This window comes from Grampus griseus (genome assembly GCF_964374135.1).
Source record: "Grampus griseus genome assembly, chromosome: 1".
Taxonomy (NCBI): Eukaryota; Metazoa; Chordata; class Mammalia; order Artiodactyla; family Delphinidae; genus Grampus; species Grampus griseus.
The window spans coordinates 47,584,980-47,601,966 of record NC_139017.1 but is presented as its reverse complement, the minus strand read 5'-3'; the positions used below and the strand labels follow the sequence as shown (position 1 = coordinate 47,601,966).

The window sequence follows — 16,987 nt, the reverse complement described above, 5'->3', positions numbered from 1 at the left end:
GGCAGGGGACTGGAGAGGAGGGAAGAGTGCCAGAACCTGGGGAGATGAAAGCCCCAGCTGGTGGAAAACAGCCCGTGGAAAGGGCATGGAGTTGGAATGAGGATGGAAAAAAAACTGGTGGAAAGAAGCTCAGTGAGGGGAATTCAGTGATTTCCTGGTCCCATGAGTCCCCAGGGAGAGGACAAAGGTTGGCACTGGATGAAAAGCAGCAGAGCCCAGGGCTTACACTGTCCCAGATCCCTGCCAATGCTGGGTGACTCTGGGCTGGCTGTCAACTCATCCCCCCAACCCCTGCAATGAGGGGTGTGCCTCCCGCCCTGTGTGAGGACACACAACATCCTCTGTAGGGAAGGCCCCAGGGAGAAAGGACCACAGAAGTCTAAATGTGGCAGACCCTCGATGACCTGACCCTTACCTTGCTTAATCCTGGAACATATTATTCATCTGACAGTTGTTAGGTTGCTTTTTTTGATCCTTTTCAGAAGGATCAGATTTACCTTCGAAATTCTTTTTAGCTCAACCTGATGTTTAAATAAGCTAGCCTTTCCTACAGATGTCAAACATTCTGTGTATTTCTTTTCACCCTTTAGCTTTCAGTTCAAATATCACATCCTTAGGGAAGCCTTGCCTGACCCCACAGACAAGGTCTGGTTCCTTGTTATATTCTGTGATAGCACCCGGCCCCCTTTCCTCATAGCACTCATCATGGTTTGCAATTATACATTCACTTTTATAATTTTAAAATTGATATTCATAGCAGAACATTGCAAGGCACTGTCCGCAACCCTCTTCTCTCCAGACTCCACACACCCTTCCCGCGGGATTTTATTGGCTGTAGAGGTTTCAATTAATAATACTCCAGCCTCTATCTCTAGTTCATTCTTTCTCTAGATCTGAGGTATTTATACTTGCCTATTAATATATTAGAAGCTTCTCAAATTTCTAAACCCTTTTATTTCTCTGTGAACTTGCTCTTCTTCCTGAATTCCCAATCTTGGTTAAAGGCATCAGCACCTGGCCAACTACCCAGGTTTAAAACCGTGGGGCCGTCCTGTCTTTCACTCACCCCACATCCATTACACACAGCGACCTGCTGAACCCAACTCTCACACCCACCTCTGGTGGGTACCTTCTTCACCCCATGACCACAGCCTTAGTTCAAACCTCTATACCCACTGCCTGAGATGTTGTAACAGCTTAACTGTTTCTTCTTACTCCAGGGCTTCCTCAGCATCACCACTAGCACTGTCTCCCTAAAAAAGAATCTGAGTCTATCACAGCCCTGTTTGAAGACCTCTGACAGTTCCCTTTTGTCCACAGATTAGAGCCCAAACTCCTCGGCATGGCATACAAGGCCTTGATCCCCAAACTACAACTCCATTTTCATCTTCCATTACTTCTCCCCCAAGTTATCCAACTCTTTAGACTTTATTTGAATTCTGAATGTCTTACTTCTAGCAAAGTCCTATTTGTCTTTAAGTCCCAGTTCAAATTTCTAGTGATCACAAAAGACTTTCTTGATCCTCAGAGGTAGCATCAGCCCCCTTCTGTGCACTGGTCCTGTGGTAATTTGTTCAGCCCTATTTGTTATAATCCAAGTATAGTGTAGTGGCTAAAAGCACAGACTCCGGAACTAGTGCTGGATGTATAATCCTGGGCATGTTATTTACCTCCTCTGTTTATCTGTGCCTCTGTTTTCCCTGTTAAATGAGGATAATATATTTCCTACTTCATAGAGTGGTTGTAGGGATTAAATGAGTACATGTCTACCTGAGAACAGTGCCAAGAGCACAGAAAGTTCACTGCCTGTGTTTGCTACTATTGTTATCATTTCCTATTTGTCACTTATTATTATCATTCATCTCCCATCCCCAGACTCCAAGTTCCCCCAAGCCAGAGATCTCCTATCCCAGCCAAGCACCTGGCACATAGGAAGCCTTTGAAAAATCATTGAACAAATGAGAGCCTGGGCCAGCCCTGGGATTGCAGCTCCACCGCAGTCCCGACAGACACATCTCACTGATGCTGACTCAGTTGTCAGGAACACATGGTACGTACCTCCTGGACTGTCTGTGCAGGGTGAATTCGGAAGTTGACGGTGGCCTGGGCCACAGGGGGGATGACGTTCACCTAGAGAGAGACCCACAAATCCTGGCTGAGCCGACTTCAAGCCCCCCACACCTGACCCCTGCCCAGGAAGTGCCAACTACCACCTGCAAGGGGAGAGGAAGCTGATTTGATTGAAAAATCCAAGGCTTAATTTTTTCAGTCAGCCCCTGTCTTCTCTGGGCCCTTGACATGTGTTCAACGCTAGAGGTGTGTCTCTGCTTCAGGCCAGACTTTCATGCTTCTTGGTCCTGGAGGGGGTCACAGAGAGATGCTCAGAGAAAGACTGCTTTCTCTGGGAGTGCACGGACACCTCTGCTTTGGCCCCATGCAGTGCCACAGGCAGTCTTCTGTGTGTGCTCTTTCCCAGGGCACCCAGGACATTTCTGCAGCGGTCAGCGTTAGTCCTTACTCAGGATAGGGCACCCAGAGCATCTGAGGCCCCATCATGGCTCTCAGGGGGTTGATCATGATAATGGTGGTGGTGACGGTGATGGTGATTTCCCACATCCAGCTGCAAAATTTGACTCTGTTCTCTGTTTGACCAGGAAAAATCCAAGACTAATTGGAGAAGAGAGTTAAGCTATGGAGGGAATTTTTCCCCAGAGCCCGCGAGAGAACAGATTCCCCAATTGCCTATCTTTCTTTGAACTGGTATCGTGCAAAAAAAGCACCAGGCTAGGGACAGGAGAACTGGCTGTTATAAATTAGCCATGTGATTTTGAATAATGACAACCTCTTTGTGTCTCTGTCTTTCAATTGGCAATTGGGGCAATAATCCTCTGTGAGGAGGACCAAATGGAATAACAAATGTGAAAGTATTCTGGACAGATAAAAACACCATTCAAATGCAAGGACACAGTACTGTTATTTTGGTGAACTCTCTAGGCAGCTGGTGAAGCCAGCTCGGGCCTGGCTGACACGCCAGACACACTCGGGCCTGGCTGACACACACAGTTACGTCAGGAGTGAATTCTGAGGCACCATTCACTTACACTCAACCCGGGCTGCACAGTACCAGGGCTCCACAAGGCCACACTGTATTCTAGGTGAATGGTGCTCCTTGAATGTGTGCTGGTGGTACTGGTAGAAATTGGAATGGTCTAACTCCTTTCCAGATTTCAGAAAGGCCTCAGCCCAGGCGAGCTAGCGTGGCTAGTTCAAACAGACAAGCCCCTTAGTGGCTGGTCCAACTGGAAGTAGACCAATTTGCTGAAAAGTAGTTCTTGGAAAAAAAATTATCAAAGTAGTGGTCCACCTGAAACTTATTTCTATAAAATGTAAACCTCGGGCGTTTCCTGGTGGTCCAGTGGTTAGGACTCTGCGCTCTCACTGCTGAGGGCCCGGGGTTTGATCCCTGGTCGGGGAACTAGGATCCCACAAGCCTCGCTGCGTGGCCAAAAAAAAAAGTAAACCTCATAGAATTTACGTTTGCAAAGGCCACCCAATATTTACTGTATTTTGGGGAATGACAGTGTATGTATTTTAAGTGTTATGTATATCACAAATGATATAGATTTTTTAAATGGCAGGTGAGTTTCTCTCATTCAATTCAGGGTAACACTAGGGGAAAATATATTCATCATTCATTAATTTGTGAGGTGAATAAATCTTCCAAAATATGAGGAAGAATAATACAAAGGTGGTAGGGAGGTTGGGAATCTTTAAGCCTATGTGACCAAAATGCTAAATTAATATATTACATGTTGAATGAGTATAGGTCACAAGAATTAACTCCCAAATAATGCCTCTTCACACCAGCGTAATGGTTGTTTTTTTGAAGGGGTACAGACCCAGAGAACCTGAGGGGGCCCCTGAAATGCACATATATGAAACTTGTCCAGCAATTTCACGGAGTTTGTAGACGTCAGCTTAGAACGCTTGCTCTTGAGGCTTACCCATCTGATGACACAGGACAGTTCAGCACTGGGCCTTCCTACTATTCAAATTGTAACCAGAGAAGGAAGGAGAAGCCAGGAGATAAAGCCAAGGGATGGAGGGGTGTGTGGGAGGAACCAGGTGGTGTTACCTTGACCCCTGCATTGAACATGGTGAGTGCCGTGGTGGTCCTGACCAGTGCATTGGTTATGTAATTCCTCTCCATCAACCTAAAGCAGAAGGACTAAGGTAAGACATTGTACAATGGAAAGAAAGAATGGGTTGTTGGACTACCCCCTTTCCTGAACCTTGGAGATCTTTAAGACAAGGAGGGATGTCCTATGTACGAATTAGATGTAGTGTCTGGTGGCTGAAGGATGGTTCGTCAGGCCCAGTTAAGCCAAAGAGAGGGGACTGGGAAGTGGGTAGGTTTGGGGTGGGGGATATGAGGGACAGAAAGATAAAACTTTACCTGCTTACAAGGGGCTGAAATAGCCACAGGTTGCTCAGGACTATGTTGGTCGGGAAGGGGAACTGAAAGGGAAAGCAGCAGGTCAGCAGGATTTCAGAGGGGTCAGCATAACAGGCTCACTGTTCTGGGGCCTGCGTCTCTCCCTACTTTGGATCTGCCTTGAGGGCACTTGGCAGTAGCCTCAAGGATGAGTGGGAACCAGCTCCCTCAGGCTGCCCGGTGTTAGATCTCAGGTTCTCAGCCTGAGCACCAAGAGCCCCAAAGAACAAGCTGGATCCCCACATCTTGGGCTCAGCCACAGGCTGGGAACAGGGGAGAATGGGCAGAGCACTGGTCAGCAGTAGGGCTCCTTTATTACTCGAAAGGCAACTTCTCCGCCACCCTTTCTTCCTCTTCCACAGCTGACAAGGGGTCTGCGAGATTCCTTCTCATACCTCGTTTGCCAGCTGCTGCAATGCCATCTTGAACGGCCCGCCTCCAAACATGTTTGGCATTGGTGTCTGCTCCAGTCTGGAAGAGAAATGGAGCTCTCAAGACTCACTCAACTCAGTCTAAGACCAGCAGAGTCTGAAGAGAAGGAGAGAGATAGGATGTTTCAACAGGCCTGGCCAGGAGGCCTCCCACTCACCTCCCCATCACCTCCACCAATCCAACCGTTCCAAGATCTCAAAGCACAAGTGGGGCTGTCCCTGTCTACCAAGCCCAAGGTAGGCACCCCCAGTCTCATTGCACCTACCACACTGCAGCCAAATTGTCAGTCTCTTTCGCTAACTGTTGAGTTCCTAGAGGAAAGGGACTGTCTGTATGCCCATCACTGGGCACAAAGTCTTGAACATGGTAGATAGTTAAATATTTAAATGAATGAATATAATTCCTCTTCCTACTCTGCAAGAAAACCGGCCAGAGGTAAGCTCTGCTGTTATAGACCCGGACCCACAGCCAGCAGCCTTTATTTGCCTTAGTTATCTTGCCAGGGCAGGTGGAGAATTTAGACAGTTCTTTTCCAGCTTGTGAGCTCTAACTTCAGGCCTGGAATTTGGACTGTTCCAGCTACCTAACCTAGCTTTTGTCTGCTGGCCCTTACTTGCCATAATGGATAGATCCTCTTCTGATGTCTAACCCACTGTCCTTCCCGCAGCCCCCATGGCGGCTTCTCAGCCCAGCTTCAGGACAAGAAGCTTAGCTTCCTCACACTCAAAGTGGGAAAATGCCAGGTCTTCCAGCCTGAGTCTGGCAAGGGAGCAGGGCCAGGAATTGCTTACCGGCTGACAGCAGCTGCGAGGATGCCAATGCTTGTTTCCTTTGGAGGAGCTGAAGAATGGCCTGGAGTCATGTTTACTTGCAGCATGAGGTCAATTGCACCCTTCTCGGAGACTGAAACCCTGTAGCAGAGGGTCAGAGAGGGCCCTCCTGACCTCCTCCCACCCTGAATGATCCCATAGGCCCCAGGCCCATCTGTGCAGTGTCTGGTGGGCCAGGGGGTCAGCTTCATGCTGCTTAACAAAATGTACTCTAGAGGAGGAAGGGAAAGGGAAGCCCAGACCTGGTCGAAGATCGGGGTGATTAAAGCAAGAGGAGTAAAATAAAGAGTTGTTTCGCATGGTCTAGAGACACCAGGCTGAGGTCAACTCTAATGGGGTGAGAACGCCTTCCAAGCTGGGGGCTGGGGTGCTTTACTCACATGGCAAAGGGCTTCTGGAGGTTGGGAATGAAACCATCCAAGATGAAGCTCCCCTCATCCACAATGAAGGCTAGCTGGATGCCCCTTGCCTGTAGGAGGGCTGAGATCTTCTGAGCCCCCTTTACCCCTGATACCTGCAGACATTGAACCCAGAGCCACAGTCCTTCTCAGCCTGACCTCCAGAGGTAGCTCATAGAGACCCATTCAGCATAGCTGGGGGCTCCAGAGCCTCCCCACCCAGGCTTCTTCCTGGGGGGCAGGGCCCTTGACAATCCTGCCTCACAGAATCCTGGAGTGTCAGAGCTGGAAGGGCCCAATGCCCCTCATTTCACAAGGGAAGAGACTGGGACCCAGAGCGTGAAGTGATTTGCCCAGGGTCAAAGCAAGTGGCATCACTGGAAATAAAACACATTCGTTGATCTCCCTGTTATTTCTCTTCCCATCACACCAGTCCTTCTCTAGGCGTATCTGATGGATTACGTGCCTGCCTCAGGTATTACCAGGGAGTCTGTTAAAAATTCAGATCTATGCATATCACTAAGTGAAAGAAGCCAATCTGAAAAGACTATATACTGTATAATTCCAACTATATAACATTCTAGAAAAGACAAAATTACAGGGACAGTAAAAAGAGCAGTGGTTGCCAGGGTTTGGGGGAAGGAGAGAGGGATGAATTGGCAGTGAAAATATGTATGACACCATAATGATACCATATATGTTATTACACATTTGTCCAAACCCATAGAATGTACAACACCAAGAGTGAACCCTAATGTAAACTATAGCTTTGGGTGATTATGATGTGTAGGTTCATCATTTGTAACTAACATACCACTCTGGTGGGGGATGTTGATATTGGCAGAGGCTGTGCATTCGTGCAAATAAGGGAAATCTCTGTATCTTCTCATTTCTGCTGTGAACCTAAAACTGCTCTTAAGAAAAAAAGTCTTGGGCTTCCCTGGTGGCGCAGTGGTTGAGGGTCCGCCTGCCGATGCAGGGGGTGTGGGTTTTTGTCCCGGTCCGGGAGGATCCCACATGCCGTGGAGCGGCTGGGCCCGTGGGCCGTGGCCACTGGGCCTGCGTGGCGGGAGAGGCTGCAGTGGTGGGGGGCCCGCGTACCACAAAAAAAAAAAAGTCTTTAAAAATAACAAATTCGGATCTATGGCACAGAGCCCAGGCATCTGCATTTTGGTCAAAGTCCTTAGATATTTCTGGCGACAGATACCCAGAGAAGTTGGCAAATTACCACGCCATATCCTGGAGACAGTGCAGCCGGGGAGCAAACCAGACCAGGGTGAAGCATACTCCCTCCCCCAATAGGGGACCCAGAGATAGGTATAGGATGAGGGGGTTCTACCTCCTCATCATGGCCCAGAGCAATGAAGAAAGATCTTCGGGGGATGTAGTTTCTGATCAGCAGAAGCTCCAAGGCCTGCAGGATTGCCTGGGGGACAGAAGGACAATGGAAGAGGAGAAAGGCTTATTCTCTAAGGTGTGGCACCAACGGGCATCAGAGACATTTGGCTGCTGGCAATAGGGCTGATGGGACTAGGATGTGATAGACTCTCTTTGGAGAGAACAAATTAAAATGGTCCCAGGGGATGGGATGTAGGGAAGCAGAGCTCTGCATGAAACTTTTACCACCTAGAGGAAAGCATAAATATATCAGTGTCAGAGCTGAAAGGGTACCTGGGGATCATCTACTCTAATCCCTATTTCACACTTGAGAAATCGGGGCTAGGGAAGTGACAAACTGATGACTGGAACCGAGGTATCCTGAAGCCTAGGTTCTTTCTACCATAGCCTCCTGCCTCCCAGGGGTTAGCCAAGCACCCCCCTCCTGGGTTAATCTTTAGGACTCCAAGGCAGAGGGAACATAGCGTTTAAAGACCATAAGAGAGTTCTTGTTGTCCAGTGTGCCTCGACCATAGATGAAGCCATCACTCTCCAACCCAGAGAACGGGGGCACGTCCCAGCCTTCGTCAGGGGCAGGCACCACATCAATGTGAGCGAGGAGCATGTAGGGCTGCAGGCTGGGGTCCGAGCCTTGGACAGTGAACAGGTGGCTGTACTCTCCCACAGCTTCATGCCGGATAAAGCTGGTTTTGAACACAGTAGGAAAGACTAGAAGCAGAGAGATGAAAAGCAATGAGAGAAAGCCAGATTCAACAGTTGCCTTTGGTTTTCCTACCATTTGATTCTCCCTGCTTTTTTCTTTTCCCTTTAAAACATGCAGCCTCCTTTAGGAAGCCTTCTGGTACAAAGCCAGTCTGATTCCTGATTTGCCCAATCTCTGAAATACCTCTTCCCTATATTATAATGTGCTATTACTGTGTAATAACCTGCATATCAAGACCCCACCCTTATGACAGATAAGAGCTTAAGATCTGGCTTGGTCTGACCTCTAATGTTGTCACAAATACACGTTACAGGATGACGGAGATGAAGACTATGTTAAATTTTAAATATAATAGGCCCCAGTATCCAAATTACTTGGAACCAAACATGACCACTATATATATATTAAAAAATCAGAGATAGTTTTCTTTTACAAAACAATACTTTTAATGTTTGTGTTATATGGAGATAAAAGATTATTCTGTCTAGCATATGACCACAATTTTGTGTGCAGGTGTGGGTGTTCCCAGGGTCAACTATTCTGGTTATAGATAAGTATTAACACAGGCGGCCTTAGAAACATGGGAGAAAGAACTTTGATCTCCCTCTGGGCTGTGTTGGAAGAATCCATATATACCTCTGTGGATACCTAAAACCAACCAACCAAACAAAAATAAAGAATATGCTTTTTTCTTGTCAGCCAGCTTACCTAGTCTACTCTTACTGTACATTTCTTTCCTGATTTTTATCTCCTATTTAGTGAAGACTTTCAGCCTGCTGGATTGACCCCAGATCCACCCGTCCCCAGAGTGTTAGAGAGGGGGCTCCTTGCCGTGCCTTTGCCAGCCCCTCCCGCCTGAGACTTGAGGGGGGCTGTTTTTTATTTGATTTAGGAAAGTGGCCTCACTACTTTCCATGAGCTTCTTCTATGGGGAGGGGGAGCTCCAAGTCTCCTTTTTTCCGTTGACCCATATTTCTTTAGCTCATGGGCAGTGGGGTAGGGGGAGAGGACTGATGTGACAGTTCAAAGCTGTCGACTGCCTAGAAGCTCAGAAACGTGTTAGTAATGAATCTGGAGTAGGGCTTGGGTAGGTGGGATGTGCACATGTGTGGGCTGTAGGTATGTGTATGGAGGTAGGGGTGGGAGGAGCATGGAGCATAGTTCTGGCAACTATGGGAGAAGGAATTCCTAGTCCTACCTTTTGATTAGATTATATGTATTGACTGACATATTTAGGGCAAAGATTGGGAGAGTTCAAACTCCAACCCAACAGCTATGTGCCTTGGTTCTTCAAAGGGCAAATCTATAGTCTCTACTCTGTGTCCACTCTAACTCCTGGAGTCTCCCTTCTATCGCTCCCCACTATGTACAAACTTTGGTCAAAAGAGGCCCATACAAATTAGGTTGCCCGTGGTCAGTCACAAATTAACTTCTTTATCACTCTGTAAAAGCACCGTGTCTCCAGCGCTACCCCTCCTGCCCCTTGTGCACAGTTTGTGGCTGACCTTTATGAATGTATTCTCCAAACTGAGCCAGGGCTGTCGTGTTGAGCTCCTCGGGGCTGAAAGACACTGTTGGAATCTGGACGGCACCTATCAGAGTCAGAGATGGAAGATGATAACAACCATTGATTTTTCCACAGCCCTCTGTACATAAAAAGTTCTCTTGCATTCATTATCTTATGGTGGAGGGCAATACAATCCTTTGAGGTAGGCACTGTCGTTTTCCCTTATTCGAAACTGAGGAAACAAGCTTACAGGCGTTAGGTGAGCTGCTCAAGACCGTCCAGAAACAGGCAGTAGAACTGGGATTTAAACTCAAGTTCTTTGAATTTATTTAGGCTAATATGGTTCTTAAAGGAAAATAAAGTCCGAGATGGGATGGGGTGGGGGAGGTCAGACAGGAGTAGATTTTATATCCTGACCCTGAGTGGGAAGCTGCTATAAATTGCTTCTAAGGTCTCACTCTGCCTCTGAAGCCACCCTCCCTTCAATGAATCTAAGGAGCCCGCTGTCCTGGGTCCCTACGAGAATGAAGCTTTGTGTGCTTTTCTGTACAGAGAGTAGGCATATTCCTCTTAGACTGGCTCATCCAGAGTCTCACTGTTCTCTCAGCCAAGGCCAGCTTTTTGGGCACATGATGCCTGGGAAGGGGTGGATTTAGAAGCTCCCAAACAAGCTCTTCAGTCATAAACAATCTCATCCACTCTACCCGGAAGTCTCAGTTGCTGAGTTGCCACTAGGTTGATCCCTTGGTGAAGGCTTTACATTCTTAAAGAGTTCCACTATCAAATGCAAACAGCGGGGGTGGGGGGGGGAGGAGGGGCGCAGAAACACATGGATCATGAAATTATTTGATTAGATGGCTGTCCGAAAACACTGGGAACAAATGCACCCAGGGCAGCTTGATGTCAAGGGAGGGCCTCTGACTTCTGTACTCAGTTTTGCTAAGAGTCAACCCTGCGTCATAGCCTACCACATAGTTGGGGAAGCCAAGGTTCAAAAAGACTAAAACTGCCTACATGAGATGGAGAGGCAGACTCGAGTTCTGAACTCAGGTGTTTTGTCCCCTGCTCAGCATTCTAAGCCATGTTGCTATGAGGCCCCTTTTTTAGGTTCTAATCTAGCTTTTGCTTTCTTCTGTGCAGGGAGACTCTAGTGAGCTGCTTGCCCAATGCCCTTCAGAGAACTATTTATACTATGATGCTTTGGGAAAGCCCTGCTCTGCCTCCCAGGCCTATCGCTCCAGCACAAACACAATTTATATTTAACAATGAGGGTTAGCTTTTGCATCTGCCGGCACATGTTTACGTAGGCAGTTTCTTTTAATCCATCACTTAATGGAAGGGAAAAGACTGGCGTTAAGCCCAATGGTGAGGAAGGATCTCATTATACCACAGGATCTAGCACTCAACAGAAACTTTCTTCTTTTCTCCTGGAAAACGCAGATTGGGAAGGTAAATAAATTTTTAGCCTTGGTTTACGGTCTAGGGGAGAGATGTCCTTTAGGAGAAGAAATCAGGAACATCTCACACCCCGGCAACACTCCCACACCTCTTTTTGGAGCCATCTAGAAACTACAGGCACTAGATGTTGTCACCCAGTGCTTACTCCAAGGTGCGGGGTGCTGGGGAAGATCATTTAACTGACCTAAACTTCAATTTCCCTCATCTGTAGATAAGATTCAGATCATTTAGTCTTAAGTGATTTAACAAGTGAAAACTCTCAAAGTTAAAAGCTGTTGTATTTTTTTTTTTTACTCATTACACATTTATTGTACATTTTCACAATCTGGATTTGCCACAGAACTGGGGGCATGGGGTGAGGGAAAAGGGGGCAGGGGATACTGGGATAATATGGGGGGTCTAGAACACAGCACCCTCACCCCCAGCATCTCTCCCTACCTTTTCACACCACAGCTTAGATCTCCCTGCTCCCCCTCCACACAGTAACCTCGAGTGTGGGGGGAAGAGTTTAGGGGGTCCCCTCCAGTGTCAGGTGAAGGGACTGCACCCTCAGATCCCTAAAATTGTGCCATTTAAAAAGACGTTAGACCCTTCCTTTATCACTTCACCTAAGGAGGAGACCTGGAGAGGGGCAAGAATCCCCATCTTCCAGCAAGTCCTACATTGGCAGTGATCAGTACCCTCAGCCTGAATTCAAGGGGTCAGTCGGAGGAGCTGGGCAGTGATGGGGCAACACCCCCCAAATGAGGGAGGAGGGTATCCAGTCCAACCTCCAGCAGGGATGGGGCCAGAGATTTCACGCAGGAGTTGGAGGGATTCTTTGCCCTGCCCCGTCCTCCCCAAGGCAGTGATGACCCCCTGACACACTGGCAGCCACCTCTTCCAAAAGAGATCAGATTGTGGCCAACCCCCGTGCTCCAGGCAAGCGGAGGTGGGGGTGGGGTAGTGTGGATAAGGGCAAAGTTGAAGCTTCCAGGGTAGGCTGGGAACGCTGGAGTCCCCAGAAGCCAGGTCTAGGAGAAGAATGGGCTCCCCAAGTCGGGCACGAGGTGCTGTGAATGGGGCCAGGGCTCGGCGGTGGGGTGTTGCGGAGCTCGAGCTCGAGTAGCCGACCTCTGTGGCGGCAGAAGGGAGTCGCGGGTTGGCCCGAGGAGACAGCGACCTATATATGAGAATAAGTGGTGAAGGGGACCCAGGTTCACCTTTCAGAGCCTCCTTCATTGCGACGCGCTCCTCTTGGCTGAACTGAGAAGGGATTCGCGGCGCCCTCTGATGCCCCTTGCCCTTGCCCCGCAGGCCCTTCGATCTGGAGACGGTGGCGATACCTAGCAGTAGCACAGCCGCCAGGGTCAGCAGGCAAACGTACGGCCGAGCCATGTTTCTCTCAATTCCTCGCTGCCAGTCGGCGGGCTGGAGTTTGGACCTAAATAGCCAGCCGGCGATCTTCGGCCTGTCACTGCTCTAATTCCCGCAACTGCCTTAGTCTCACTCCATTCCCAGGGCTGGCCAATCATCCCTTGCCTGGAGATGCAGGACAACCAATCCACGGGACGGCCCCGCCCCAGGCCCGCAAGGCCTTTTGGGGGTTGTGGTTTCTCGCCCTGTAGCTCGTAGCGTAGGGTTCCAGGCAAGTTAGTGCAAGGTCTTGCCTGCACTTGATCTTCTGCTTTGAGATACTCGTAAATCCCTTTCTAGATGACAACAGACCAAATAAAAGGGGGAAAAGGCAAATAAATGAACAAAGTTTATCAGACCTTTATCTACTTCTCGCTTCCTCTGAAGCTTAGGGCTTGACTACCATTCCCTTAGATTCCATTGAGGAAGCTCTGCACCCCCAGGCTTGATTTCATTTCAATTGGAACAATATTGCTCTGTCTATAGACATTGTTTTGAAGTATATTAGATGAGAATGTTTGTGTCTGTTTAGGAATTCGCTGAAAGTGTTTTTGATATCAATGTTAACACTGCATTTTTGCAACTCCAGGCAAATACATTAAGACTGAAGGATTTTTTATTTTATTTTTTTAACATCTTTATTAGAGTATAATTGCTTTACAATGGTGTGTTAGTTTCTGCTTTATAACAAAGTGAATCAGTTATACATATACATATGTCCCCATATCTCTTCCCTCTTGCATCTCCCTCCCTCCCACCCTCTTCCTATCCCACCCCTCTAGGTGGTCACAAAGCACCAAGCTGATCTCCCTGTGCTATGTGGCTGCTTCCCACTAGCTATCTATTTTATGTTTGGTAGTGTATATATGTCCATGCCACTCTCTCACTTTGTCCCAGCTTACCCTTCCCCCTCCCCGTATCCTCAAATCCATTCTCTAGTAGGTCTGCATCTTTATTCCCATCTTGCCCCTAGGTTCTTCTGACCATTTTGTATTTTTCTTTTTTTAGATTCCATATATATGTGTTAGCATATGGTATTTGTTTTTCTCTTTCTGACTTACTTCACTCTGTATGACGGTCTCTAGGTCCATCTACCTACTGCAAATAACTCAGTTTCGTTCCTTTATATGGCTGAGTAATATTCCATTGTATATATGTGCCACATCTTCTTTATCCATTCATCTGCTGGTGGACACTTAGGTTGCTTCCATGTCCTGGCTATTGTAAATAGTGCTGCAATGAACACTGTTGTGCATGACTCTTTTTGAATTGTGGTTTTCTCAGGGTATATGCCCAGGAGTGGGATTGCTGGGTCGTATGGTAGTTCTAGTTTTAGTTTTTTAAGGAACCTCCATACTGTTCTCCATAGTGGCTGTATCAATTTACATTCCCACTAACAGTGCAAGAGGGTTCCCTTTTCTGCACACCCTCTCCAGCATTTATTTTTTCTAGATTTTTTGATGATGGCCATTCTGACTGGTGTGAGATGATATCTCATTGTAGTTTTGATTTGCATTTCTCTAATGATTAGTGATGTTGAGCATTCTTTCATGTGTTTGTTGGCAATCTGTATATCTTCTTTAGAGAAATGTCTGTTTAGGTCTTCTGCCCATTTTTGGATTGGGTTGTTTGTTTGTTTTTTTTTTTTGCTCGGTACGCAGGCCTCTCACTGTTGTGGCCTCTCCCGTTGCGGAGCACAGGCTCCGGACGCGCAGGCCCAACGGCCATGGCTCACGGGCCCAGCCGCTCCGCGGCATATATGGGATCCTCCTGGACAGGGGCATGAACCCGCGTCCCCTGCATCGGCAGGCGGACTCTCAACCACTGTGCCACCAGGGAAGCCCGGGTTGTTTGTTTTTTTGATATTGAGCTGCATGAACTGCTTGTATATTTTGGAGATTAATCCTTTGTCAGTTGCTTCATTTGCAAATATTTTCTCCCATTCTGAGGGTTGTCTTTTTGTCTTGTTTATGGTTTCCTTTGCTGTGCAAAAGCTTTTAAGTTTCATTAGGTCCCATTTGTTTATTTTTGTTTTTATTTCCATTTCTCTAGGGAGTAGGTCAAAAAAGGATCTTGCTGTGATTTATGTCATAGAGTGTTCTGCCTATGTTTTTCTCTAAGAGTTTGATGGTGTCTGGCCTTACATTTAGGTCTTTAGTCCATTTTGAGTTTATTTTTGTGTATGGTGTTAAGGAGTGCTCTAATTTCATCCTTTTACATGTAGCTGTCCAGTTTTCCCAGCACCACTTATTGAAGAGGCTGTCTTTTCTCCATTGCATATTCTTGCCTCCTTTATCAAAGATAAGGTGACCATATGTGCATGGGTTTATCTCTGGGTTTTCTATCCTGTTCCATTGGTCTATATTTCTGTTTTTGTGCCAGTACCAGGATATGCTATCTTTTTAAAAAAATTAATTAATTAATTTATTTATTTTTGGCTGTGTTGGGTCTTCGTTGCTGTGCGTGGGTTTTCTCTAGTTGCGGCGAGTGGGTGTTACTCTTTCGTTGCAGTGCGCAGGCTTCTCATTGTAGTGGCTTCTCTTGTTGCGGAGCACGGGCTCTAGGCACGCGGGCTTCAGTAGTTGTGGCACACGGGCTCAGTAGTTGTGGCTCACAGGCTCTAGAGTGCAGGCTCAGTAGTTGTGGCACACAGGCTTAGTTGCTCCGTGGCCTGTGGGATCTTCCTGGACCAGGGCTTGAACCTATGTCCCCTGCATTGGCAGGCGGATTCTTAACCACTGCACCACCAGGGAAGCCCAATGCTCTCTTTTTAAAATTTTAAACTTTTGCCTTTTACATCAAAGATCTTAATCCATCTGGAATTGTTTTTTCTGTAAATGGTATGAGGTCAGGTCAAATTTTATTTTTTTCCAACTAGGTAACCAATTTTCCCAGCAACATCCATTAAATAGTCTGTCCTTTCCTCAGTGATCTGCAAGGACAACTCTCTCATTTATTAAGTTTTCATGTATGAATGAAAACTGGGCTTTCTATTTTGTTCCATTGGTTGCTTTGTTTATTTCTATGCTAATATGACTGTCTTAATTACTATAACTTTAAAATACATCTCAAAGTCAGGTAGAGCATGTTTCTCCTTTAGCCTGTTAATGTAATGAATTACATTAATAAGTTTAAAATATGTAAACTGCCCTGACATTCCTGGGATAAACTCAACTTGGATAAACCCATTGCTGCATCTTCCTTTAGGATTTTTGCAATTCTGTTTGTAAGTTTGATTGGCCTGTAATTTTTCTGTTTTGGGTTTGATATCAAGTGAATAGTAGAAATCTAATTAGAGAATATTGTAGTGATTTCTAGCTGCCCCAATATTCTTTCCCCCTTTCTAAGTAATAAGAACCCTGAGTTTGAGCTCAACACATTGATACCCAGCTAAAAGAATAAATTTCCCAGACCCTTGCAGCCAGGTTTGCCATGTGACTGAATGTGGAGAATGAAGGATAAGCAGATACATTCTGCTTAAATTTCTTCCTCCATTCTCATATGTGATGGCTGCAGCTCTAGCAGCCATGTTGGACCGTGATGATCTGCTTTTATGGCGGTGGGGGGGGGAGGGAGAGAGAGAGAGAGAAGGAGAGGTGGGAAGGGGAAGGAAAGGGAAATTTCTACCACATTTAAACTACTAAAGGATTGACCTTCCTCCCCACCCCGCCTTTTTTTGCATGCTCTGGAAGAGTGTGTATGTAAAGTAGGACCAAAAACCTAAGATATTTTTCTAATAATTCTAAAAAATAAAGTAATTTCGACCTGGTATTTTCTCTGTGGAAAGCTTTTAAACTGCTGGTTTCATTTAATGGTTATAGGATTTTTAAGGCTTTCTACTGTTTTCTTGATTCCATTTTGGTATATTATATTTACTAGCAATTTATTCATTTTGTTTAAGTTTTCAACTTTATACTAAGAGTTTAAGCTCTGGAGCCAGATTGCCTGGGTTAAATTCCTAGGCGCTCTACATTCATGGAGTTGTGCTGAGTGATCTCGGGAAACTTACTTAAAATTTTTTTTTTTTTTTTTTTTTTTTGCGGTACGCGGGCCTCTCACTGTTGTGGCCTCTCCCATTGCGGAGCACAGGCTCCGTACGCGCAGGCTCAGCGGCCATGGCTCACGGACCCAGCCACTCCGCGGCACGTGGGATCCTTCTGAACCGGGACACGAACCCGTGTCCCCTGCATCGGCAGGCGGACTCTCAACCACTGCACCACCAGGGAAGCCCTTTACTTAAAATTTTGAGCCTCAGTTTGCTCATCTGTAAAAAGGGGATAATAACAGTATGTACCTCTCAGAATTGTTGGAAAGATTAAATAAGTTAATACATGTAAAGGGCTTGGAAGAGTACATGGCATATAGTAACCA

General features: G+C 46.7%; 1 protein-coding gene across 3 annotated transcripts in view; it reads right to left on the bottom strand.

Moving 5' to 3' along the window:
• PM20D1 (peptidase M20 domain containing 1) overlaps nt 1–12,704 on the bottom strand; it is a 31,133-nt gene extending 18,429 nt beyond the window's left edge. For all 3 annotated transcript variants that reach the window (XM_082651272.1, XM_082651271.1, XM_082651270.1), the window contains exons 1-10: nt 12,424–12,704; nt 9,762–9,848; nt 8,029–8,261; nt 7,495–7,581; nt 6,138–6,271; nt 5,719–5,838; nt 4,891–4,966; nt 4,457–4,518; nt 4,136–4,214; nt 2,059–2,130 (exon numbers count right to left, since the gene is read on the bottom strand). In XM_082651272.1, coding sequence (XP_082507398.1) covers nt 2,059–2,130; nt 4,136–4,214; nt 4,457–4,518; nt 4,891–4,966; nt 5,719–5,838; nt 6,138–6,271; nt 7,495–7,581; nt 8,029–8,261; nt 9,762–9,848; nt 12,424–12,598 — 1,125 coding nt within the window. In that variant the 5' untranslated portion in view covers nt 12,599–12,704. The remainder of the gene's footprint in view (nt 1–2,058; nt 2,131–4,135; nt 4,215–4,456; nt 4,519–4,890; nt 4,967–5,718; nt 5,839–6,137; nt 6,272–7,494; nt 7,582–8,028; nt 8,262–9,761; nt 9,849–12,423) is intronic.
• Between the last annotated feature and the right edge of the window lie 4,283 nt (nt 12,705–16,987).